Below are 27,757 nucleotides of genomic sequence, written 5' to 3'. Positions count from 1 at the left end.
TGTAAGCTAGTCTTAAAATAATATAAATGGTCAGTTCTCATTATTTTTATGCAGTTCTGGTCACCTACCTATAGGATAGTATCAATAAAATTGAAAGAGCTCAGAGAAAATTTACAAGGATGTTGCTGGGTCTTGAGGAGTTATAAGGAGAGGTTGAATAGGTTACAGATTTATTCTCTGCAGTGTAGCAGAATAAAGAAAAAATTAATTGCAGTATAAAAATTTTGAGAGGTATAGATAGGGTAAAAGCAAGCAGAGGTTGAGTGAACTAGAGGTTAAGGGTGAAAGGTGAAATGTTTAAGGGGAACATGAAGGGGAACTTCTTCAATCAGATGGTGGTGAGAGTGTGGAACAAGCTGCCAGTGGAAGAGGTGAATGCATGTTCAATTTCAACTTTTAAGAGAAGATTGGATGGGAGGGCCATGGAGGGCTAGTGTCCAGATGCAGGTCAATGGGTCTGGACAGAATAATAATTCAACGTGGACTAGATGGGCCAAAGGGCTTGTTTTTGTGCTGTAGTTCTCTAAAACTCTATGACTCTATTAATAAATTATTCTTAATTTATTCTTTTAACAGAAAATGACCCCAAGGTATTGGAAAGGCAAGAGCAACAGCAGCCATCGTATATCGCACTAAGTTATATCAATAGGTATAAATTTTGGATTTTATCATTTGAAGTTAATTTTGAATTTTTATTCAGCAGAATCCATTTGCAAGGTACAGTAGAATTCAAATATTCCCTTCTCTGCCTGTTTGCAAATCTCAGTTGTTCAGCATCTAGTTCACTCTCCCATAAACTCACTCATTTGCCATTCTCTGTGGCTCTGGTTTCCCATGCTCCTTTTTGAACCCACCAGGGCCCTGGTTCCTGTGCTCCTTTGAAATGTACCTGGTTCCCTCATAAAATTTATTGTAGTACTGCCAAAAAGTGAATTAAAAGAGTATTGCAGTATTAATACAAATAACATCCAATGGTCAAGATTATCAGCTGGTTCAACACCATCAAATTCCTGTAAGTGATGGGTTCTCAGGAATTTTTGCCATATTGTTTAAAGACAGGTTATTAAGTACTTTAAATGCTTTGGGAAGGAAGAATCTAGTCATTACATAATAAGAACGTATGAAAATAGGAGCACCAGTAGGCCACTTGGCTCCTCAACCCTGCCTGACTATTCAAGATAATCGTGGCTGATCTGTCTTAGGCCTTATCACCTCTTCTGTGCCAATTATATTGTTTATCTAATGTCTCAGTAAAACGTGTTTTTATGTGGCATGCAAATAATTGTGTAATATTGCTATAATCTATTCAATTCAGCAGTTTTTTTGATAAATAATGCATATTTTCATCTTTTATTTAAAAGATTTGTGCTGATGCTTAAATTCTGATAGTTCATATTGTACTTCATAAAGTTGACTTGCAGCATTTCTTGTACTTCATTTATTTTTTTTCTCTGTTAAAGTGCAATACCTTTGCAGTGCTGATGTTATTTCCATTTTATGTTGTCATCATTATATGGCATGTTGTATGATGTGGTCCCATGACCATGATTGTTCTTGGCAATTTTTTTTCTTCAGAAGTGGTTTGCCATTGCCACCTTCAAGCCAGTGTATTTACAAGATGGGTGACCCCAGCCTTTATCAATAGTCTTTAGAGATCGTTTGCCTGAATCAGTAGTCCATTAACCAGGACTTGTGATATGTACCAACTGCTCATACGACCATCCACCACCTGCTCCCATGGCTTTACAGGATCCTGATTGGGGGGCTAAGCAGTCACTATGCCTTGGCCTGGGTGACTCGAAGGCTAGTAGAGGGAAGGAGCGCCTTTCACCTCCTTTGGTAGAGATGTATCTCCACTCTACCACCTGTTTATGTTGTGTGCCAAAATTAAATTGGAAGTCTAAAACAGAGCAGAAGATGGTGAGGTCAGGTCCTTGATATAAAATATGTAGTGGAAGGAAAATGTAAAATACACCTCTCTTGGAAGAAAGAACAGCAGCAGTTTCTATTTAAATATTGCTATAACACAACAAAATAAAACAAGTTTTTTAACATGAACAAATTGAAAGAAGTTATACTTAGTCACTTAATGACCTACAGTGGTGCTAGAAAGTTTGTGAACCCTGTAGAATTTTCTCTATTCCTGCATAAATGTAACCTAAAATAAGTCCTAAAACTAGATAAAGAGAACCCGATTAAATAAATAACACAAAAAACATTTTACTTGCTCATTTATTTATTTGCGAAAAATGATTCAATGTTACATGTATTTGTTGGAAAAAGTGGGTGAACCTCTGGGGGAATGCCTTCTACAAAAGCTATTTGGAGTCAGATGTTCCAATTAATGAGATGAGATTGGAGGTCTGGGTTGTCGAGTTGCCCTGCCCTGTAAAAAAAGACACACAAAGTCAGGTTACTGACAGCCTATTCGGCTCAAGAAAGATCTGTTTATGTGCACCATGCCTCAATCAAAACTTTCAGGGGACCTTGGAAGAAAAATTGTAGAGATACATCAAGCTGGACAAGGCTACAAAAGCCTTTCTGAAGACCTGAGTGATCATCAGTCCACAGTGAGAAAAATTGTCTACAAATAGAGGAAACTCGGTACTGTTGCTTCTTTCCCTAGGAGTAGGCATCCTGTAAAGGTCACACCAAGAGCCAAATGTGCAATGCTGAAGGAGGTGAAAAAGAGCCAAAGGTTAACAGCAAAAGACCTGCAGAAATCTCTAGAACTTGCTAAAGTCTCTGGTCATGTGTCCACTATAAGAAAAACACTGAACAAGAATGGTGTTCATGGAAGGGCACCACAGATGAAACCACTGCTCTCCAAAAAAAAAACATTGTTGCACATCTCAAGTTTGCAAAAGGCCACCTGGATGTTCTGCAACACTGCTGGGACAATATTCTGTGAATAGATGAGACAAAAGTTGAACTTTTTGGCAGAAATGCATATTGCTATGTTTGAAGGAAAAGGGGAACTGCACACCAACACCGAAACCAAAACCTCATCCCAGCTGTGAAGCATGGTGGAAGGAGCATCATGGTTTCAGGCTGTTTCGCTGCCTCACAGCCTGGGCAGCTTGCAATCATTGAGAGCGAAATGAATTCAAAATTGTATCAAGACATTTTATAGGAGAATGTCAGGGTAGCAGTCCATCACCTGAAGCTTAATAGAAGTTGGATAATGCAACAAGACAATGATCCGAAAGACGAGTAAATCAACAACAGAATGGCTTAAAAAGAAGAAAATTTGTATTTTGGAATGGCTGAGTCAGTCCTGACCTTAATCCTATAGAAATGTTGTGGAAAGACCTGAAGCAAGCAATTCATGCAAGGAAGCCAACCAACCATTAGTTGAAGCAGTTTTGTAAGGAGGAATGGCTTAAAATTCCTCTAAGCTGATGTGTAGGACTGATCAACAGTTACTGAAAACGTTTGGTTGAGGTTATTTCTATACAAGGGGGTCACACCAGTTACTGAAAGCAAAGGTTCATGTACTCTTACCAATAAATGCATATAATATTGGATCATTTTTCTCAGTAAATGAACAAGTATAATGGCATGAACATCGACTTCTCCAACTTCCGCTAATGCCCCACCTCCCCCTCATACCCCATCCGTTATTTATTTATATACACACATTCTTTCTCTTACTTTCCTTTTTCTCCCTCTGTCCCTCTGACTTTACTCCTTGCCCATCCTCTGGGTTCCCCCCCCCTTGTCTTTCTCCCCGGACCTCCTGTCCCATGATCCTCTCATATCCCCTTTGCCAATAACCTGTCCAGCTCTTGGCTCCATCCCTTCCCCTCCTGTCTTCTCCTATCATTTTGGATCTCCCCCTTCCCCTCCCACTTTCAAATCTCTTACTAACTCTTCCTTCAGTTAGTCCTGACGAAGGGTCTCGGCCTGAAACGTCGACTGTACCTCTTCCTAGAGATGCTGCCTGGCCTGCTGCGTTCACCAGCAACTTTGATGTGTGTTGCAAGTATAATGTTTCATGTATTATTTATTTAATTAGATTCCCTTTATCTAGCTTTAGGACTTGCGTGAAGATCTGATCACATTTTTAGGTCATCTATGCAGAAATAGAGAAAATACAGGGTTCACAAACTTTCTTAGGACGGATGACGAAAGATGAGGTAGCTTTTTGGGTGTGTTAAAGGAGGAAAAAGAGATAGAGACTTAGGACCTTAGCAACTGAAGGTGGTGCTGAAAATTTTGAAGCAAAAATATATGGAGTTATCAAGAGTTAGAAGGATGCAGGAGCTTTTTTAAAAAGATTTGAAAGGATTACAGAGATGCTCAGTGGTGAGATTCTGAAAAGCATTGTAAACAAAGATGAGAATTTTTTAAACTGAGGTGCTGCTAAAACAGAAGATCCTCTAGGTCATTAAGTGATGGGTAAATGTACCTAAGTGTGAATTGTGACACAGGCACAATAGTTTTTCATGATCTTGTGGGTACAACACGTAAGATGAGGGAGACTAGCTGCAAGAGCGCTAGAAAAATATCAAATCCCAAGGTAACTGAGGTATGGATGAGAGTTTTATGAGCAGATTAGCTGAAGCAAAATTAAGTTGGGAAATCTGGAAAGGTAGACACCAGATTCTGAAGATGCTGGAAATCTTGAGTAACTCAGTAAGATAGGCAGCATCTGTGGAGGGGAATAAACAGTCGATGTTTCAGGCCACGTCCCTTCATCAGGACTAGAAAGAATGGGGCCAGAAGCCAGAATAAGAAGGTAGAGGGAAGGGGTGCAATGCAAGCTACAACATGATAGGAAAGATGAAGTGAGAGGGAAGGTGGGTGGGGGAGGGGGATGAAGTAAAAAGAGATAAAGGACAAAGAAGAATGAATCTAATAGAAGAGGACAGTGGCCATGGAATAAAGGAAGGAGGGGGGGAACCAGAGGAAGATGATGGGCAGGTGAGAAGGAGTGATAGAGTAAATGGAAAAAGGGGGAGTGGGGAGTAATTACCAGAGGTTAGAGAAAATGATGTTCATGCCATCAGGTTGGAAGCTACCAATATGGAGTATGAAGTGTAGCTCCTCCACTTTTCAGTTCCATTGCCCTAATCACTTTATTTTCACCGTGGCAGTAGCAAAGGCTGTGGACGAACATGTCAGTTTGAGAATGGGAAATCTATTTGAAATGGATAACCATCAAGCGAACCTGCCTCTTGCAGCAGGCAGAATAAAGGTGCTGGATGAAGCAGTCCCCCAATCTGCATTGGGTCTCACCATACTGGGTATAATAGATGACCCCCAACAGAATCTCGGACGGTGTTGCCTCAGATGGAAGAGCTGTTTGTGGTCTTAAAAGGTAGTGAGCGGGAAGTGTGGCACCTGTCACACCTGCAGGGACAATTGCCAGGAGGGATATCAGAGGGTGCACAAGGAAGTCACATAGAGAGTGATCCCTACAGAAAGCAGAGTAATGGGGGGGGGGGTGGGAGGGAGGGTGAAGGAAAGATTTGCTTAGTGGGAGAATCTTATTGGATATGGCAGAAGTTCCGGAGAATGATATGCTGGATATGGAGGTAGTTGGGGTAGTAGATAAGTAGAATGGAAACCCTTTACATTGCGACAGTGGGAGGATGGGGTAATGGCAGATGTGCGATAAATGGAGGTTCTGGTGAAGACAGCATCAATGACAGTTGAAGAGAATGCCCTTTTATGAACTCTGACCCCAGCTCCAAGTCTTGGCATGTTTTTACCATCCCCTCCAATCTTCCCCTCTCTGAAGTAGAAAGTTATGTCCTCACAAGGCCTTACCTTTCTCTCACTGAGTCCATACCACAATGAATTCCATGTCCACAACGACGCCAAGCTATTCTTCCAACACCTCAGTCTCTGGACCTTTTTCTTTGGGAGGGACTCACCACCCCCATCATTAACCCTCTTCCCCTGCCTTCAACTGTATTTTTCTTCTTGGACACTCCTCTGTGGCCTTCTGCCCACTTATCATATCTAATTGCTGACCAGATATCAACTGTCAAGACTTTACCACGCAACTCTCCTGTTCAAATCTCAACCCCTCTGAATACACTGCCCCACCACTCTCATCAAGCAACCCTAACCTCAGCATCAAAATTATAGGCTATTGGGATGGTGCTGTTGTAGTCTGGTGGTCTGACCTCAATCTTTCTGAGGCTAGCCGGCAGCTCTCAGATATCTCTTACTCGCCCCTTAAACAGGACCCCACTAAAAAGTATCAGACTACTGCCTCCAGCACCATCATCAATCTCATCAACTCTAGAGATCTCCCATCCACTGCCATCAACCTCATAGTTCCTGTACTCATTTCTACCTCCTACCCAAGATCCACAAACCTAACTGTCCTGGTAGGCTCATTGCCTCTGCATGCTTCTGCCCCACTGAACTTTTGTCTGTATACCTTGACTCCATTTTATCCCTCTTGGGTCAGTTCCTTCCTATCTACATCCATGACACTTCACATGCTCTCTATCACTTCAGTCACTTTCAGTTCCCTGGCTCTAATCACCTTAATTTTCACTGTGGACTTCTAGTCCCTATGTACTGCTAATCCCCATCAGGAAGGCCTTAAAGATCTCTGCTTCTTTCAAGACAATAAATCTTATTAGTTCCTCTCCACCACTACCTTACTCCATCTTATGGAGCTGGTTTGCATCCTCAACAATTTCTTTCTCAGCTCCTTTCACTTTATCCAAACCCAAGGTGTAGCCATGGGCAGTCACATAGGCCCTAGCTATGCCTGCCTTTTTGTTGGCTATGTGGAACAGTCCATGTTCCAAGTCCACACTGGTAATGTTCTTTTAATTCTTTCTCTGCACCCATGCTAAGCTTGTCAATTTCAGCAGCTTTGCTTGCAGCTTCCACCCTGCCCTCAGATTTACTTGGTCCATTTCTGACACCTCCCTCACATTTCTTGATCTCTCTGTCTCTCCATATCTGGCATCTTTTACAAACCCACTGACTCTCACAGTTATTAAGACTATATGTCTTCCCACCATGTCTCTTAAAAAACTGCTATTTCCTTCTCTTAGTTCCAACATCTCTGTTGCAACTGTTCTCAGCACATCTGAGATGTCCACTTTTTCCCACAAAAGGCGTTTTGCCTTCCACCACCATCAATGCTGATTTCACCCATCTCCTCCATTTCCTGCACATCCACCTTCAGCACATCTTCCTGCCGCCATAACAGGGATAGAGTTCCACTTGTTCTTACCTACCATCCCAGTAGCCTCCATATCTAGTATATCATTTTGCAAAACTTCTGCCATTTCCAGTGTGATCATACCACTTGGCATATCTTTCCCCTTCCCCTCCCCCTTCACTTTCGATAAGGATAACTCTTTGTAAGTCCTTGTCCACTTATCCTTGCAAACATGTCAAGTGCTATACCTACCCCTATACCTGCCCTCCAGCCACCATGCAGGACTCCGAAGTGCCAGGTGAGGTGCACTGCACCTGTGAGTCTTTCAGGGCCATTTATTATATTTAGTGCCTTATGGTCCCGGAAACTGCAGAAATGAACCCATTTCATTGCCATGGGATTGACTCAAGTAAACCTTGCCACATAAAATAAATATTTATGCTATTATAGTTCTCTGGGGAAATGCTTATGTGCTGGTTCAAGATATGGACCAAGAAATTGTTAAAAGGTTTTTTAAACACGCAATATTCTGTGACCATCCTTGTTTATGCTGCAATTCAGGCACAGTTTGCAATGGATTGAGGCTTAACCATGCACAAACATTGTTCCTCTGCTGGTTCTGTGGTGGAAAATCGGTGTGCCCAGTTTGCGTTTGGTTGGGAAAGATGTGGGATATGACAGTTCCAGCAATGAGAGGAATGATTTGGAAGTGAAGGGCAAGTAAAAATCTAATTGGGTACCTACCTGCAGGAGAAACCACATACTAGACTTGAGAGCTGCAAACGGGTTCAGGCTGTCCATCCTTAAGTACTGTAGAAACTACAACAGCATCTACATCCTTATGAGTTGCCTTTTCTGATCACAGACAAGAGAAAATCTGCAGAATCTGGAAAACAAAGCAATACACACAAAATGCTGAAGGAACTCAGCAGGCCAGGCAGCACCTATGGAAAAGAGTAAACAGTTGACGTTTTGGGCTGAGACCTTTCATCATTACTGGGAAAATGAGATGAGAAGTCAGAGTAAGAAGGTGGGGGGAGGGGAGGAACAAGTAATAGATGATAGGTGAAACTGGGAGAGGGGAAGGAGTGAAATAAAGAGCTGGAAGTCAATTGGTGAAAGAGATAAAGGGCTGGAGAAGGGAATCTGATAGGACAGGACAGAAGGCCACGGAAGAAAGGGAAGGGAGAGGAACACCAGGGGGAGGTAATGGACAGTTAAGGAGATACTTTATACTTTATTGTCGCCAAACAATTGATACTAGAACGTACAATTATCACAACAATATTTGATTCTGTGCTTCGCGTTCCCTGGAGTACAAATCGATAGTAAATATTAAAAATTTAAATTATAAATCATAAATAGAAAATAGAAAAGGGAAAGTAAGGTAGTGCAAAAAAACTGAGAGGCAGGTCCGGATATTTGGAGGATACAGCCCAGATCCGGGTCAGGATCCGTTCAGCAGTCTTATCGCAGTTGGAAAGAAGCCGTACGAGTCTTCAAGCTCCTGAGCCTTCTCCTGGAGGGAAGAGGGATGAGACATGTGTGGGCTGGGTGCGTCGTGTCCTTGATTATCCTGGCAGCACTGCTCCGACAGTGTGCGGTGTAAAGTGAGTCTAAGGACAGAAGATTGGTTTGTGTGATGTGCTGGGCTGTGTTCACGATCTTCTGCAGTTTCTTCTGGTCTTGGACAGGACAACTTCCATACCAGGTTGTGATGCACCCTAGAAGAATGCTTTCTATGGTGCATCTATAAAAATTAGTGAGGGTTTTAGGGGACAGGCCAAATTTCTTTAGCTTTCTCAGGAAGTAAAGGGGCTGTTGGGCCTTCTTGGCAGTGAACTCTGCTTGGTTGGACCAAGTCGGGTCATTTGTGATATTGACCCCGAGAAACTTAAAGGTTTTGACCTGTTCCACTTGTGCACCACCGATGTAAATGGAGTCGTGCGGTCCGCTACTCCTGAAGTCAACAACCAATTCCTTCGTCTTGCTGACATTGAGGGATAGGTTATTGTCTTCACACCGTGCCACCAGGTTCTTAATTTCCTCTCTGTACTCAAACTCATCATTACCCGAGATACGGCCTACAATTGTGGTATATAAGATGAGAGGGGGGAATGGAAATGGGGAATGGTGAAAGGGGAGGGGAATTAACGTAACTTCGAGAAGCTTTTTCTGGTGGATGCCACCCATTTCAATTCTACTTCCCATTTCCATTCTGACATGTCAGTCCACGGCCTCTTCTACTGTCATGATGAGACCACACTCAGGTTGGAGGAGCAACACCTTGTATTCTGTCTGGGTAGCCTCCAACCTGATGGCATGTTGATGCCTTCCCTGTTGAATTCCTGCAGTATTTTGCGTTTATTGCCTTTTTTTCATTTTGTTCAGGGATGACAAGGAATCAATTCAACAACGTTCAGTGAATATAAAAATCTTGATACCTAAATTCTCTTGGGAGTTTGGTTAAATTTCTGTGTGGCATAATATTTCAATAAAAAAATTAACTCAAGAGGTCTGTGGCAAATGGATCTGAGAATAATGAATAGGATTGATGCAGGGTCCTAACATGAAACATACACCTGTTCCCTCCACAAATGTAACTTGGCCAGTGTTCTGTGTTTTATAATTAATAGTACATACAGAATGGCTTTGACCAATTTCTAACAAGAAACATAAGTTAAAGTATTTATTAAATGTGAACCGTAATTCCAGGGTGGTCAAGAATTTGGTGACTTAGCATTTGACTCTGACAATTAACAATTCTGACATTGCAGTTTTAAGAAGAATTCCATTGTTGATAAATTATTACATATTGCAGCCAGTAGGAAGCATTGTTATACTTACTGAATGTTTTTGGAAATCACTGTCTCAATAATTATTACAACTATAGATACAAGTTGAATAGAAAATGTTATTTTACAGCCTTTAAGTGACTTAAAAATCCAGAGATATTCATAGAATTTTAAGAGGTTTTATAATAATTATAGGAGCAAACAGTGAAAACACATAAGATAGGAATATGACGTGGTGGAGATAATAGAAACTTGCCTTAAAAGGCAGGATTGAATATTAAATATTCTTGACATTTAGTATTCAGGAAATAAAGGAGGAGGTGTGGCACAGATATGAGTATATTCCTTCAGTCACAAATGAATAGTAAAGATGTGAAAATGCAGAGATATGTAAAAAAAAACCGCTATGGGTCTGTAGAACTGTGATATAAATTGTGTTAGTAATCAGGACAGAGAAGACGAAGAACTTCTAAGATATGTCCAGGTAATTTTCTATAGAGGTTGCTGGTCTAATAAGGATGTTGCATTGCTGGATCTAGTTGTTGGGAATGAGGTGATTAAGTGCACAACATGTCCATTAAAAGAGAGATATGACACAATCAGATTTAGATTTGGCTACAAAAAAACAGAACAAGTAAAGATAATTAATTGGGAGAAGGCAATTTCAATAGTATGAGGGTGTTTTTGGCCTATGTAAATTGAAGTCAATGATTGATAACTAAAACTATCTTTTAAGGAAGAAATAGTTTGAAATAGAGTAGAGCAGATTTCCATAAAGATCAAAGGAAGAACATACAAACCAAGAGCTCCTTTGATGACAAAAAAAACAGAAAGGAGAATAAAGTGAAATACAGCCACTTTTAACAAGTGTTCGGTTGTAAATACCAGAGGGAACCAGGTTAATTATAAAAGATTTGACATGCCCTTGTCTATTATTACCATCAAGGAGGAGGTACAGGAGACTGAAGGCACACAGTCAACGATTCAGGAACAGCTTCTTCCCCTCTGCCATCAGATTTATGAGTGGACGTTGAACCCATGAACACTACCTCACTATTATTTTGCACTAATTATATTTATATTAAAAAGTTAAATTAAATATATATTTACTATAATTCAATTTTATTATAATGTATTACAAAGTACTACTGCCACATAACAACAAATTTCACAAATTGCCAGTGATATTAAACCTGATTCTGATTCTGATCAAAGGATGAGTGAAAACTGAAATAAGAGTGTATAAGAAAAGACTAGCTCTAACGTGGAATTCAAATGTGTCCAAAGGAATATAAATAATAAAAAGATAGTACATGAAGATTAGCTCTGTTAGGACTTGCACGTGGATGCTGAGGGTAGTGTTAAAGTACTAAATGAGCACTTTGCATCTGTCTTCATCAGGAAGGAGGGTGCTTATAAAGTAATAGAGGAGTTGGTTTGGATGTTCAATTTCGTTAAATACTGGAAGTACACAGATATTAAAAATTCAGCTCAACTTTAGGGAGTTACCAGTACCAGCTGGGATGCAAGGTGAGATTCCGAGGGAAATATAGGAGGAAATTTCAGGGCAAAAGCTTGTAGTGTACTTTGAATATTAGGGCTGTGCCTGAGAAATGGAGAATGGTGAATGTTACTCCTTCACTTGGAAAAACAGACTATGGATAGGCGCTGCAACTACAGGCCAACTGGTTTAACTTATCTGGTGAAAAAGCTCTTGAAAGCAGTAATCCAGGAAAGAATTAATAAAGCAAACCAATACTGACTTGCTAAGGACAAAGCATATTTCACCAATTTGATAGAATTTCTTGAGGTTGATTAATGTGACAGAGACAATATTATGTACAAGAACTTCAAGAAGACTTTATAACAGTAACTTGAAGATGGGGCATTATAAAGGGACTTTGATAGCTTGGATAATTAATAGAAAAGAGGGTTACAGTGAATAGAAATTTTTTTGGAAATATATGAAATTAGGAGGTGTTTGTTGGGAAAAGGATCCAAGGTTTGGAGATCACAGGAATAAAATAAAAAGCAAGAGGATTAAGAGTGACATGAGGGAAAAAACTTTTTATACAGCGTGAAGTTGGAACCTGGAATGCAATGTATGCAATGTGGTGGAGCGAGAAACATACAGTGGCATGCAAAAGTTTGGGCATCCCTGGTGAAAATTTCTGTTACTGTGAATAGCTAAGCGAGTAAAAGATGACCTGATTTCCAAAAGGCATAAAGTTAAAGATGACACATTTCTTTAATAATTAAACAAGATTACTTTTTTTATTTCCATCTTTTACAGTTTCAAAATAACAAAAAAGGAAAAGGGCCCGGAGCAAAGGTTTGGGCACCCTGCATGGCAGTACTTAGTAACACCCCCTTTGGCAAATATCACAGCTTGTAAACACTTTCTGTAGCCAGCTAAGAGTCTTTCAATTCTTGTTTGGGGGATTTTCGCCCGTTCTTCCTTGCAAGCGGCTTCTAGTTCTGTGAGATTCTTGGGCCATCTTGCATGCGTTGCTCTTTTGAGGTCTATCCACAGACTTTTGATGATGTTTAGGCCGGGGGACTGTGAGGGCCATGGCAAAACCTTCAGCTTGCGCCTCTTGAGGTGGTTCATTGTGGATTTTGAGGTGTGTTTAGGATCATTATCCTGTTGTAAAAGCCATCTTCTTTTCGTCTTCAGCTTTTTTACAGAAGGTGTGATGTTTGCTTCCAGAATTTGCTGGTATTTAGTTGAATTCATTCTTCCCTCTACCAGTGAAATGTTCCCCGTGCCACTGGCTACAACGCAAGCCCAAAGCATGATCGATCCACCCCCGTGCTTAACAGTTGGAGAGGTGTTCTTTTCATGAAATTCTGCACTCTTTTTTCAACAAATATACCTTTGTTCATTGCGGCCAAAAAGTTCGATGTTAACTTCATCAGTCCACAGGACTTGTTTCCAAAATGCATCAGGCTTGTTTAGACGTTCCTTTGCAAACTTCTGACACTGAAGTTTGTGGTGAGGACGTAGGAAAGGTTTTCTTCTGATGTCTCTTCCATGAAGGTCATATTTGTGCAGATGTCGCTGCACAGTAGAACAGTGCATCACCACTCTAGAGTCTGCTAAATCTTCCTGAAGGTCTTTTGCAGTCAAATGGAGGTTTTGATTTGCCTTTCTAGCAATCCTATGAACAGTTCTCTCGGAAAGTTTTCTTGGTCTTCCAGATCTCAACTTCACCTCCACCGTTCCTGTGAACTGCCATTTTTTAATTACATTACGAACTGAGGAAACGGCTACCTGAAAACGCTTTGCTATCTTCTTATAGCCTTCCCCTGCTTTGTGGGCATCATTTATTTTAATTTTCAGAGTGCTAGGCAGCTGCTTAGAGGAGCCCATGGCTGCTGATTGTTGGGACAAGGTTTGAGGAGTCAGGGTATTTATAAAGCTTTGAAATTTGCATTACCTGGCCAATCCTAACGATGACTGTGAACAAGCCATAGCCCTAACAAGCTAATTAAGGTCTGAGACCTTGGTAAAAGTTATCTGAGAGCTCAAATCTCCTGGGGTACCCAAACTTTTATATGGTGCTCCGTTCCTTTTATTCACTCTAAAATTGTATAAAACAAAAATAATACACTAATCTTGCTTAAAATGTTGAAAAGAATGTTTCATCTTTAACTTTATGACTTTTGGAGATCAGTTCATCTGAGGAGAAGATGGCGGCACGACGCAGCTCGCAGCGGCCACTCCGGTGGTGATGTCTGTTATTTGTTAAGTAGGGTGCCGTGCACAATCCTGATTTGATGGAAACAGACGTGAGGGCACCAAGGAACATCTGGTGAAACTTCTGAAATGCCTGCTTCGCTGCTGCTGCTACTGCGTGGTCCAGAATCTCCGGACCACGCAGAAGGCCCTGAGTCCTCGGCTTTGCTTGTTGCTCGGCGGCCGGGGCGAAGTGCTCGGTAGAGGATGGTGCTTGGAGAGGCTGTGTCGGGGGGGGGGGGGGGGGTGCTGGTCGACGGACTCAGAGTTCACTGCGGTCGGGTGCTTCCAATGGTGCTGCACCGGCAAGTTGGCGGCGCTTGGAGGTTCATGGCAGGGAGATGATGAGTCTATCAGGACTTTGAGACTTTTTTTTACTGTGCCCATGGTCTGCTCTTTATCACGTTATAGTATTGCTTTGCACTGTTGTAACTATATGTTATAATTATGTGGTTTTGTCAGTTTTAGTTTTGGTTTGTCCTGTGTTTTCCTGTGATATCATTCTGGAGGAACGTTGTATCATTTTTTAATGCATGTAATTCTAAATGACAATAAATGAGGACTAAGTGTCCTCATAATCTCATCTAATCTAATCTTCTACTCACTTAACTATTCACAGTAACAGAAATATGACCGGGGTGCCCAAACTTTTGCATGCCACTGTAACTGGAGAGGAAAAACTTTAAAGGCTATTGAAAAAAGACCAGGGTGTAGAATTAGTTAGTAGCTCAAGCATGACGATTTAAACGCTGGGTTGAATTGAAAAGGTCGGGTACAGGCCAAATCAAGGCAGCGGGTTTCAGGCCACAGACTGCACTGAAGTAACTGAACCCAACATTTAGATGACGATTTAGGCACTGGGCCAGATTGAAAAGGTCAGGGTGTTCGGGCCCGAAGTAAGGAACTGGCCAGTTCAGCTCATTGTTCCGCTCTGCGTTGAACTAAAGGTCTGACTCTCTGTGGATTTCTGTTCAGAATGCTATTTGTTTGCATTTATTGTTTGCATGATTTGTATTTTTTTCTCTGGGACATTGGGTGTTTGGTCCTTTTTTTATGGAGATAAATCTCATGGTTGTATAATGTATACATGTTTTGATAATGTAAATGTAATGTAATGCAAGTAGAAAGCTGGCATGAGCACAACGGTCTGAAAGACATCCTTATGAGTTGTTATACCATTCTCTAATGCTATGAGAAAGCAGCAATTGGCTAATCAGCAGGCAACACATGCTCCTTCTAAAAAGTTTTTCCTTCATTACTCTTTACCTTTAATTCATCTCTGCTATCTCTAAACCTGAACCACATTTGTAATTTGCCCACTTTCTACTTTGCATCAAGATAGGGCTTTCATCTTCGGCCTTTCCTACGAAGATAGATTGTGCTAGCTAAGATTTTTCCCTTTGGAGAATCAGAATGAGAAATGACTTGATGGAGGTGTTCAGGCTCAAAGTTCAAAGTAAAATTTATTATCAGAGTGCAGACATGTCACCACATACATGTCAACTTTTTCTGCAGGTGTACTCAGCAAATCTATAGGACAGTAACTGTAAACAATGGACAACAAACAATGGTGTGTAAGATTGAGAGGCATAGGAAGAATGGACAGCCAGCACCTTTTTTTTCCAGGATGGCAGTAGCCAATACCAGGGGACTTAGGTTTAAAGTGAGCAGATGCAAGTTTAGGGGAAGTCTGAGAGGTAGGATTTTTACACAGAGAGTGGTGGGTGGTAGGAGATGATAAAAGGGGGCTATTTAAAAGACTGTTAGGCAGATAGATGTAAGGGAAATGGAGGGTTATGGACTCAGTAATACCTTGGAATCTATTGATTGGTTTTGAATGAATTCAATAACTGAGCCTTATGGCCCTCCAGGACAAAGACTCATTGCCATCTGCGTGAAGAATTTTCTCACATCAGTTCTAAATGGCCTATTCCTTATTCTGAGAGACAGAGACTCCTCTACAAAGGAAATGTACTCCCTACACTCAGCTTGTTAAGCCCTTTAGAATTTAGTATGTTTAAGTGAGATATCCTCTCATTCTTTTAAACACAAGAAAACATAGACCTAAACTGTTCAATCTCTTAAATCACAAGCCTGCCATCCTAGAACCAGTCTAGTGATAATGTTTCTCAAATCCATGTTAGCTCTGCTCACTTCTATTATTCTTGTCAAGATGTTCAGTAGTTGCATCTTTCTTTATAGATTCCAGTCTTTTCTCTACCATTGATTTTTGAGTACAGGTTAGTAGTTTCCTGCTTTTTTAACCCCCTTGATTTTTTAAAAATAGTGGGCTTATAATTTCTATCCTCTAGTCTGCAGGAACAATTGAGGTTTCCGTGGAATTTTAGAATATGATAGAGCATTTGCTATCTCTATTGCCACCTCTTTTAGGGGACCCTTAGGAGGTAATGATCAGAATTTGACTTTCATTTTGAGAGGGAGGACCCAAAGTCAGATGTATTAGTACTGTATTACAGTGGAGTAAAGGGAATTAAAGGGGCATGAGGGAAGAGCTGGCCAAAAATGATTAGAAAGGAACACTAGCAGGGTTGATAGCAGTATAGCAATGGCTGGAGTTTCTGGGAGTAATTCAGAAAGTGGAGGATAGATACATCCCGGAGATGAAAACGTATTCTAAAGGGACAATGATGCAACTGTGGCTAACAGGGCACTCAAAAACAACATAAAGTTCAAAATAAATTTATTATCAATGTAAATATATATCACCATATATAACCCTAAGATTTATTTTCTTGTGGGAATGCACAGTATATCCAAGAAACATAATAAAACCAATAAGACTGCACCCAGCAGGATGGACAAACAACCAATGTGCAAAAGACTGTGCGAATACAAAAGAAAAATGAAAGAAATAACAATAAATATTGAGAACATGAGATAAGCAGTCCTTAAAAGTGAGTCCGTAGGATGTGGGAACAAGTCAGTGATGGGATGAGTAAAGTTGAGTGAAGTTATTCCACTGGTTCAAGAGCCTGATGGTTCAGGAGTGATAACTGTTTCTGAACCTGGTGGTGTGGGTCCTGATGCTTCTGTGCCATCTTCGTGATGGCAGGAGCAAGAAGAGAGCATGGCCTAGATGGTAGGAGGCTTTGATAATGGATGTTGCTTTACTGCAACAGTGCTGCATGTAGATGTGCTCCGTGGTGGGGAGGGCTTTACTCACAATGGACTAGGCCGTATCCACTACTTTTTTATAGGATTTTCCATTCAAGGGTATTGGTGTTTCTATACCAGGCCATGATGCAGCCAGTCAATATGTTCTCCACCACAAATCTATAGAAGTTTTAAAAATTTTTAGATGACATGCTGAATCTTTGTAAACTTTTCCGAAAGTTGGAGATGCTGCTGTGCTTACTTCGTAACGGCACTTACATGCTGGGCCCAGGATAGATTCTCTGAAGTGATAACATGGAGGAATTTAAAGTTGCTGTCCTTCTCTGTCTCTGATTCCCCTGATGAGAACTGGTTCATGGACCTCTGCTTTCCTCCTCCTGAAATCAGTCATCAGATCCTTGCTCTTTGCTGACATGGAGTGAAAGGTTGTTGTGGCACCACTCAGCCAGATTTTCAATCTCCCTTCTATATGCGGATTCATCACCACCTTTGATTTGGCCAGTGACAGTGGAAAATGAGTAGAGCAGGAGGCTAAGCACACAGCTTTGTGGTGCATTTGTGTCGATGGAGATTGTGAGGGAGATGTTGCCAATACAAATTGACTGGGCTGTACAAGTGAGGAAGTCAACGATCTAATTGAACAAGGAGGTATTGAGGCCAAGGACTTGAAGTTTATTGTTTAGTTTTGAGGGAATGGTAGTATTGAATTCTGTGGCCTAGTCAATATGAAGTATGCGCCTTTACTGTCCAGATGTTTCCGTGTTGAGTGAAGAGCCAATGAAGTTACATTTACTGTGGAGCTGTTGTGCCACTAGGCAAAATGGAGCACATCTAATGGAACACATCAGGACAAAGTTGATATTTTCATCATTAACCTCTCAAAGCACTTCATCACAGTGAAGTACTGTAAGTGCTACCAGACAGTAGTCATTGAGGCAGGTCACTATTTTCATATTAGGCACCAGTACAATTGAAACTTGATTGAAACAGGTGGGTACCTCAGACTGCTGAACTGAAAGGTTAAAGACATTGATGAATGCTTCAGCCAGTTGATCAGCATAGGTTTTTTGTACTCAGCCAAGTACCACATGTGGGCGGGATACTTTCTATGGGTTCACCCTCCTGAAGGATACTCTCACGTCAGCCTCACAGACTGAAATCACAAGTTCTTCGGGGCTGTGAGAGTTAGTAAAGTTTTTTTCATGCTTTGATGGTCAAAGTGAGAATAGGAGATATTGAACTCATGGGAGCGAAGCCTTGTCACCTATGTCACTTGATTTCACTTTGTAAGATGTAATAGCATTCAAGCCTTTCGACAGCTGTCAAGCATTCTTCAGTATTTCAAGTTTGGTCCAGAATTGCCACTTCACACATGAGATGGCTTTCCAGAGATCGTACCTGGATCTCTTCTATTTTACTTGATTACTAGACCTGAATGCCACTGATCTGGCCCTCAGCAGATTGCGGATCTGATGTTTCATCCTGGACTTTTGGTTCCCCAATCAGAAGTCCTGAATGATGCATAAAAGCAAAAGAAAGGGATTATAATATATTAAAAATCAGTGGGAAGTTAGAGGATTGGGAACCTTTTATAAAGCAACAGAAGACAGCCAAGAAAGCCATAAGGAGAAAAAAGATGAGGTATGGAGATAAACTAGCCAATAATATAAAAGAGAATACCTCAGTTTTTTTTCAGACATATAAAGAGTAAAAGAGAGACAAGTGTGGATATCAGGCTGTTGGAAAATGACACTGGAAAAGTAGTAATGGGAGCAAAGAAATGGCGGACAAACTTAACAAGTATTTTGCGTCAGTCTTCACTGTGGAAGACACCAGCAGTGTGCCAGAATTTGTGTGTCAGGAGGCAGAAGTTGAGTGTAGTTGCTACTACTAAGGAGAAGGTAAGCTGAAAGGTCTGAAGGTAGATAAGTCAACTGGACCAGATAGACTACACCCCAGAGATCTAAAAGAGGTAGCTGTAGAGATTGTGGATGTATTAGTAATGATTTTTCAAGAATCACCAGACTTTAAAGTGGTTTTGGAGGCTTGAAAAATTGCAAGTGCCCACTCTGTAAGAATGATGGGATGCAGAAGAAAGGAAATTATAGGCAAGTTAATCTGACTCCAGTGGTTGGGAAGATGTCAGAACCCATTATTAAGGATAATATTTTGGGGTACTTGAAGGTCAATGATAAAGTAGGCCAAAGTCAGCATTCCACTATCAGTAAATGTCCCACCACTCAACTTATCTTTACATCCCCACTCTCTCCACTTTCCACAGGGATCGCTCCCTCCATGATTTCCTTATTCATTTGTCCTTCCCCACTAACCTTCCTCCTGGCACTTATCTCTGCAAGCGGCCTAAGTACTACACCTGCCCATTCACCTCCTCCCTAACCTCCATTCAGGGTCCCAAGCAGTACTTCCAGGGGAGACAACATTTCACCTGTGAATCTGCTGGGGTCATCTGTTGTGTCTGGTTCTCGCAATGTGACCTTCTCTACATTAGTGAGACTCATCATAAATTGGCGGACCATTTCGTCGAGCAGCTCCGCTCCATCTGCCAAAGCGGAACTTCCTGGTGACCAAACATTTTAATTCTCATTCCTGTTTCCCTTCTGACATGTCTGTCCATGGCATCTTCTTGTGCCAAGATGAGGGCACCCTCGGTGGAGGAGCAATACCTTATAATCTGTCTGGGTAACCTCCAACCTGATGGCAAGAATATCAATTTCTCCTTCCAGTAAAAACATTTTACCTTCCCCCTCCCCTCTTCTATTCCCCACTCTGGGCTATTATAACTCTTCTCACATGCCTATCACTTCCCCCTGGGTATCCTCCTTCCCTTCATCCTATGATCCATTCTCCTCTCTGATCTGATTCCTTCTTCTCCATCTTTCTAACCTTCTAGCATATCTTCCTTCCCCTGGCCTCCACCTTTTCATTCTGGCATCTTCATTTCCATAGATGCTGCCTGACATGCTAAGTTCCTCCAGCATTTTGTCTGTGTTGCTTTGGATTTCCAGCATACGCAGAAGTTCATGTGTTTATGATTAGAGCCAGGGAACTGAAAGTGATTGAAGTGACGGAGAGCATGTGAAGTGTTACAGATGTAGGTAGGAAGGGACTGACAGGGACAAAATGGAGTCGAGATATGCAGACAAAAGTTCAGTGGGGCAGGAGCAGGCGGAAGCATTGAGCCTACCAGGACAGTTACGTTTGTGGATCTTGGTTAAGAGGTAGAAATGAGTACAGGAACTATGAGGTTTGTGGCAATGGATGGGCGATCTCTAAAGTTGATGAGGATAGTGATGGTGCTGGAGACAGTGACTTGATGCTTCTTAGTGGGCCCTGTTTAAGGGACAAGTAAGAAATGTCTGAGAGTTGCTATCTGACCTTAGCAAGGTCAGGGTCAGCCTGCCAGAGTCATGTACTTTGATAGAAGGAATAAAGGTGTAGGCTATTTTCTAAAGGAGGGGATAATTCAAATATCAGAGGTGCAAAGCGTCTTTGGATTCCTCATGCAGGATTCCCTCAAGGTTAAGCTGCAGGCTGAGTCAGTGGTAAGAAAGAGAAATGTCTTTAATTTCAAGAGGACTAGAATATAAAAACAAGGATGTAATGCTGGGGCTTCATAAAGCATTGGCGTCAGACTGCACTGGATAGGAACTTCCCCCCATTGAGGACATTTATAGCAGCAGGTGCAGAAAGAAGGTCCTGGATGATCATCAGGGGCACCAGTCACTCCAACCATAAACTGTTTCAGCTACTTCCGTCTGGCAAACGGTACCACAGCTTTAAAGCTAGGACCAACAAGCTACAAGACAGCTTCTTTCTACAAACTATTAGACTTTTAAATTCACATATATGTATGTATGTATGCAACGGAGTCATAACGCAAATATTTTTATTCCCACAGGTTGTGGGATGGATGTAGGATTTAAATTAATTCTAATGAGTATTGTGAGTACTTTTTGTTCACTTGTCTAAGACAAGATGTTCTAATGTTAGTGAGGGTGCAGAGGAGGTTCACAAGAATGATTCTGGGAATGGAAGGGTTAACATATGAGGAGGGTTTGATGGCTCTGGGCCTGTACTCACTGGAGTTCAGAAGGATAAAGGGGGGGATCTCATTGAAGCCTATCAAAGATTGAATGGCCTTGATAGAGTGGTTGTAGAGGGGATATTTCCTATAGCTGAGGAGTTTAGGACCAGAGGAAGCAGCCTCAGAATAGAGGAACGTCCATTTAGAACAGAGATGAGGAATTTCTTTAGCCAGAGGGTAGATAATGTTGACATTGCTATAGTGCTAATTCACAACAAGTAGGAAAATGTCTGTCCAAGAAACAAGACGGTGGATAGACCATGTATAAGAGGATCGGACTGGAAGAGGAACACCTTTACAAAGTGAACAGTGCAAAGAATGAGCTAATCTGGTTACTCAATATCAGAATCAGGTTTATTATCACTGGCATGTGACGTGAAATTTGTTAACTTAGCAGCAGCAGTTCAATGCAATACATAATCTAGAAGAGAAAATAAAATAATAATAAATAAACAAGTAAATCAATTACAGTATATGTATATTGAATAGATTTTAAAAAAATGCAAAAAAACAGAAATACTGTATATTAAAAAAAGTGAGGTAGTATCCAAGGATTCAATGTTCATTTAGGAATCAGGTGGCAGAGGGGAAGAAGCTGTTCCTGAATCACTGAGTGTGTGCCTTCAGGCTTCTGTATCTCCTACCTGATGGTAACAGTGAGAAAAGAGCATGCCCTGAGTGCTGCATTTTTGAGACACCACTCCCTGAAGATATCCTGGGTACTTTGTAGACTAGTACCCAAGATGGAACTGACTAGATTTACAAACCTCTGCAGTTTCTTTCGGTCCCGTGCAGTAGCCCCTCCATACCAGACAGTGATACAGCCTGTCAGGATATTCTCCATGGTACAACTATAGAAGTTTTTGAGTGTATTTGTTGACATGCCAAATCTCTTCAAACTCCTAATGAAGTATAGCCGCTGTCTTGCCTTCTTTATAACTACATTGGTATGTTGGGACCAGGCTAGATCCTCAGAGATCTTGACACCCAAGAACTTGAAACTGTTCACTCTCTCCACTTCTGATCCCTCTATAGGATTGGTATGTGTTCCTTCGTCTTATCCTTCCTGAAGTCCACAATCAGGTCTTTCGTCTTACTGACGTTGAATGCCAGGTTGTTGCTGCGGCACCATTCCACTATTTGGCATATCTCACTCCTGTACGCCCTCCCATCACCACCTGAGATTCCACCAACAATAGTTGTACCATCAGCAAATTTATAGATGGTATTTCAGCTATGCCTAGCCACACAGTCATGTGTATATAGAGGGTAGAGCAGTGGGCTAAGCACACACCCTAAGGTGCGCCAGTGTTGCTCATCAGTGAGGAGGATGTGTTATCACCGATCCGCACAGATTGTCGTCTTCCGGTTAGGAAGTCATAGTCATAGTCACAGTCATACTTTATTAATCCCGGGGGAAATTGTTTTTTGTTACAGTTGCTCCATACATAATAAATAGTAATAGAACCATAAATAGTTAAATAGTAATATGTAAATTATGCCAGTAAATTATGAAATAAGTCCAGGACCAGCCTATTGGCTCAGGGTGTCTGACCCTCCAAGGGAGGAGTTGTAAAGTTTGATGGCCACAGGCCGGAATGACTTCCTATGACGCTCAGTGCTGCATCTCGGTGGAATGAGTCTCTGGCTGAATGTACTCCTGTGCCCACCCAGTACATTATGTAGTGGATGGGAGACATTGACCAAGATGGCATGCAACTTAGACAGCATCCTCTTTTCAGACACCACCGTCAGAGAGTCCAGTTCCATCCCCACAACATCACTGGCCTTATGAATGAGTTTGTTGATTCTGTTGGTGTCTGCCACCCTCAGCCTGCTGCCCCAGCACACAACAGCAAACATGATAGTCGAGGATCCAATTGTAGAGGGAGCTACAGAGGCCTGGTTTCTGCAATTTCTCAATCAGGATTGTGGGAATGATGGTATTAAATGCTGAGCTATAGTTGATGAACAGCATCCTGACACAGGTGTTTGTGTTGTCCAGGTGGTCTAAAGCTGTGTGGAGAGCCATTGAGATTGTGTCTGCCGTTGACCTGTTGTGACGATGGACAAATTGCAATGGGTCCAGGTCCTTGCTGAGGCAGGACTTCAGTCTAGTCATGAGCAACCTCTCAAAGTATTTCATCACTGTTGATGTGAGTGCTACCAATGTGATGTGCAATAACTTGCCTTGAGGAATTTTTGAACACTTCCTGACCCATGAGCTCAGTCTAACATGAAAACAATACATTATGGTCATCAGTGCTGACGCTCCAACCCTAGAAGCCTAAGAGGAGGCCAAGAAGGACTTGTACATTGACCTTGGAAAAGTTCCTGGTGCACATTCCAAGGCAGACGACAGGACCTCCTGGGTGACTTCTTCACCAGATTCTGCTGGCTTGGCAGGATTAGCAAGGAAGGCTAACTCCTGTGGGAATCTGTTCTTGACATTATGTTTGGAGAATGATTTTGTCGTAATAAGCACCCTGTTTCATCAGTTGGACAAACACAAGGTGTTATGGCCTCCTGATCCAAGTGTTGGCAGATGATAGAATGTATCATTGTCCGACCAAGAAACTATGAAGCTGCCTGCATCACACACTTGTGATAAGTAGCAATGACTGCTGGATTAAATACTTCCAAATTTGTTACAATAAATCCAGTGACCTGGCCCTCAAAACATTAGAAAAATTGTACCGCAAAAAAAATAAAGTTAAAGCTCTTAGAAGCCCCACATAAGTAATAAAGTATTTGTTCTCATCCACTAGCTTGTGGATAATCTGTCATTGTACAGCTTGCAGAAGCTGCATGGCGTCCACAGTTTATGGACTGCACTGAAATCCCCCATATTTTGCACCCACAAAATGTTTTTTATCGTAAAGTCCCAAGGCTGATTTTAAGATAATGATCAGGAGCTAATTCATTGTAAATATAAGGCATAGCTTTTCTCAAGGGCAAGGAAAGCCAACTATGACTAAGCACATTGATGAAGGTAGAGCCGTAGATACGTGACTAAGCTCATTGATGAAGGTAGAGCTGTAGATACGTGACTAAGCACATTGATGAAGGTAGAGCAGTAGATACGTGACTAAGCACGTTGATGAAGGTAGAGCCGTAGATACGTGACTAAGCACGTTGATGAAGGTAGAGCTGTAGATGTAGTGTATATGGATTTTAGCAAGGCATTTGATAAGGTACCACATGCAAAGCTTATTGAGAAAGTAAGGAGGCATGGGATCCAAGGGGACATTGCTTTGTGGATCCAGAACTGACTTGCCCACAGAAGGCATGGAGGTCGGTCACCAGTGATGTGCCTCGGGGATCTGTTCTGGGACCCCTACTCTTTGTGATTTTTATAAATGACCTGGATGAGGAAGTGGAAGGATGGGTTAGTAAATTTGCTGATGACACAAAGGTTGGAGGTGTTGTGGATAGTGTGGAGGGCTGTCAGAGGTTACAATGAGACATTGATAGGATGCAAAATTGGGCTGAGAAGTGGCAGATGGAGTTCAATGCAGTTAAGTGTGAGGTGGTTCATTTTGTTAGGTCAAATATGATGGCAGAATATAGTATTAATGGTAAGACTCTTGGGAGTGTGGAGGATCAGAGGGATCTTGGGGTCCGAGTTCATAGGACACTCAAAGCAGCTGCGCAGATTGACTCTGTGGTTAAGAAGGCATACAGTGCATTGGCCTTCATCAATCGTGGGATTGAGTTTAAGATCCGAGAGGTAATGATGTAGCTATATAGGACCCTGGTCAGACTCCACTTGGAGTACTGTGCTCAGTTCTGTTCGCCTCACTAGAGGAAGGAAGTAGAAGGCATAGAAAGGGTGTAGAGGAGATTTACAAGGATGTTGCCTGGATTGGGGAGCATGCCTTATGAGAATAGGTTGAGTGAACTTGGCCTTTTTTCCTTGGAGCGACGGAGGATCAGAGGTGGCCTGACAGAGGTGTAAACAAGATAATGAGAGGCATTGATCATGTGGATAGTCAGAGGCTTTTTCCCAGGGCTGAAATGGCTAGCACGAGAGGGCATAGTTTTAAGGTGCTTGGAAGTAGGTACAGAGGAGATGTCAGGGGTAAATTTTTTACGCAAAGAGTGGTGAGTGTGTGGAATGCGGTTGTGGTAGTGGAGGCAGAAACGTTAGGGTCTTTTAAGAGACTCCTGGCTGGCTACATGGAGCTTAGAAAAATAGAGGGCTATGGTTAAGCCTAGGTAGTTCTAAGGTAGGGACAAGTTCGGCACAGATTTGTGGGCCGAAGGGCCTGTATTGTGCTGTATGTTTTCTATGTTTCTATGATCTAAAGACCAAAGGGTCCACCGTAGTGAAAGCAAAGAATGGGTTAGGGGGGTGGGGGGAGACATCTCTTCAGGGTCAAATAGACAGCCATCCCTGTTAGAAGAAACAATTGAAGACTTCCTGAACTGTCTTTGACGTGAATGCCTTTGACTCTATCGCACAGCTACCTATTCAGGTTAACTTTGCTGCTGCTTCACTTCAAAGTTGCAAAGACCATATCATAACTAAAAAAAATAACAAGGTCTTGGAAGCAGATAACAAAAAACAGACAACTTTTTCATGTAAAATAAGTTTTTTCTTGTTTAAATTTAAGAGCCTTGTTTCCGATTAAACTACGTCACTTTTCAAACTCATGATAAAATTTAGGCTATGTTTGCTTTTTCCTAAAGATTTTTTACAATAAGATAATCAATAATCCCTTCACATTGCATAAAAGACCTAAACTTTGCCCTTAAATAACCCTTTCTGTATACAGTTCCTTTACATATTTATTTAGAAAACTATACATTTCATTATTAAAACACAACTTAATTAAATCATATTAAAATATTTACAAATCAGTGAAACAGTCTCTCTTCTGCCAAGTTGAGAAACCCCATGGAAATGAAGAGGGCCTCAAGTTCTCTGTTTTTTTACTTTGGAGTCCAGCAGCAGCATGGAGTGACAGATGTATCAGGTGTATTGAGAATTCATGAGAATGGCTGCATGCCTTCATAACTTTCAGTCATGGTCAGCGCAGAATTAGAATCAGGTTTGATATCACTGGCTGTGTCATGAAATTTGTTGTTTGCTGCAGCAGTACAGTGCAATACATTATAAAAACATGATAAATTACAATATATATGCATTAAATAAGTAGTGTAAAAGGGGGGGGGCAAATAGTGAGATAGTTTTTATTATCCATTCAAAAATCGACTCTGTGACAATTTGGCACACTGATTTAATCAAATCATCAATTCAGTCATATCCAGTAAATAGGGGGACAGAAGCATGACAAAATCTGCAGTTAGTGGAAATCCAAGTAACCCACACAAAATGCTGGCCTGGTAGTATCTCTGGAAAAGAGTAAACATTCAACGTTTCGGGCTGAGGCCTTTCATCAGGACCAGGTTTTACAGGGGAACAGGTTTTATTTTGCTAAATATACTCAAAAATGGTCTGTAACCTGTTTATTTAAATCCAGTGACTTTTTTTAAAAAGTGTGTGTGTGTGTTGTGACAAAATTGTAAAGTCAGTATTTTAATTACTTTTTCAATACTATTTTCTCCATAGAGGAAACATCATGCTTTATATGTTTGTGCACTTCAAACTGCAGGAGCCTTTCTTTCATCAGCTTAAACTGCAATTGAACAGTGGCAGCTTTCCAGGTGTACTTTGCAAATTGGGGTTTAAATGTGGAACACATCAAATTAAAATTCAATATTAATTATTTTGGCTTGTTGCAATTCAGAGTAGCTTAAAGCAGCAAGGGTAATCGTCTAATTCATTCTATGTGTTTTCAGTGAACTTAATCATTATGTCAGTTCCCTAATAAAAGGTTATTATAGAAACAAAGATCCCAATTTTACATATGGTAGGCATGGGAGAATTGCTGTAGCTAGTCTCTAAGGTAGACTTGAGCATCCTTGACAAATGATGCCCATGCTGTGATCAGATACTCAACAAGAAGTCTCGTTATTAACTAGGGCTGTATAGATAATTAGCACTTGGGCTTCAAATTTTAAATCTGGTTTGAGATGTATAATTTATCAAAAGAAGTAGCTTGCTGTCAGAACCCTATAATAAGTGTACATTATTGATGAAATGAGATTAAACCAAGATCGAAGAGAATTCGGGCAATAGGTTGAAATTTGAAAGATCTGATTTCAATGTTTACAGTGCTAATTTGCTCTTTTGGAAATACGGTGCCTAAAAGATGAGCAGCTGTAGAAGAAAACAGTTCTTTTAAAAACGAAATGTCCATTTTCATTTATTTCCCTTCTTTTTCTCATTTTTCTGTCATTCTCAAGCTTTACTTCTAAAAATTAACTTGATCTAAAGAAATTTGTTTACATTTTTAGAGCATTATTTGTCTTTAAAGTTTAGGCATCAAAGTCATTTTCCATCTGTTGAGAAAGTTATATTACTAAAATTATACCTGGGTGCCTTTTTTTGCAAATTCAATACAAAGGAATGTAATGGAATAAATGTTGCCCTCTTTTACCAGTTGTTTGTTGGATATGCTAGTGCGAATGGGATCTAAGAAGCATGCCTTTAGTTGTGACATTTCAGTTTTGCAGTTATGTATTCAAATGTGGGTTGATTAGCAAAATACAGGTGGAAGCTTATTAGCTTTAATGTTGTATCCAACGCTGTTGCAAGTAATGTAACTGACTGGCTACTGAGAATAACCACAGTATATATTTTCTGCCAGTAGCTAAGCATAGCGGCAACTTACACTGCAACTCTCTTTTGGAGTCTCATCCCTCCTCCTCTCCCAGTTTCACCCATCGCCTACCACCTTGTACTTCTTCCTCCCCTCCCCCACCTCCTTACTCTGACT

The 27,757-nt window shown here is 41.1% G+C and overlaps 1 protein-coding gene across 3 annotated transcripts in view; it reads left to right on the top strand.

Annotated features, from left to right (window-relative positions):
• The window catches only part of LOC140199556 (juxtaposed with another zinc finger protein 1-like), a 350,439-nt gene that overhangs the window by 121,121 nt on the left and 201,561 nt on the right, over positions 1-27,757 (top strand). For all 3 annotated transcript variants that reach the window (XR_011886446.1, XR_011886445.1, XM_072261822.1), the window contains exon 2: positions 577-649. Coding sequence is in view for 1 of the 3 variants with exons in the window: in XM_072261822.1 (XP_072117923.1) it covers positions 577-649 (73 nt within the window). In the remaining 2 variants the exon portion in view is untranslated. The remainder of the gene's footprint in view (positions 1-576; positions 650-27,757) is intronic.

Source organism: Mobula birostris, chromosome 6 (assembly GCF_030028105.1).
Source record: "Mobula birostris isolate sMobBir1 chromosome 6, sMobBir1.hap1, whole genome shotgun sequence".
Classification (NCBI taxonomy): domain Eukaryota; kingdom Metazoa; phylum Chordata; class Chondrichthyes; order Myliobatiformes; family Myliobatidae; genus Mobula; species Mobula birostris.
The sequence above is the reverse complement of the archived record's forward strand: the minus strand, read 5'-3'. Positions and strand labels throughout refer to the sequence as shown.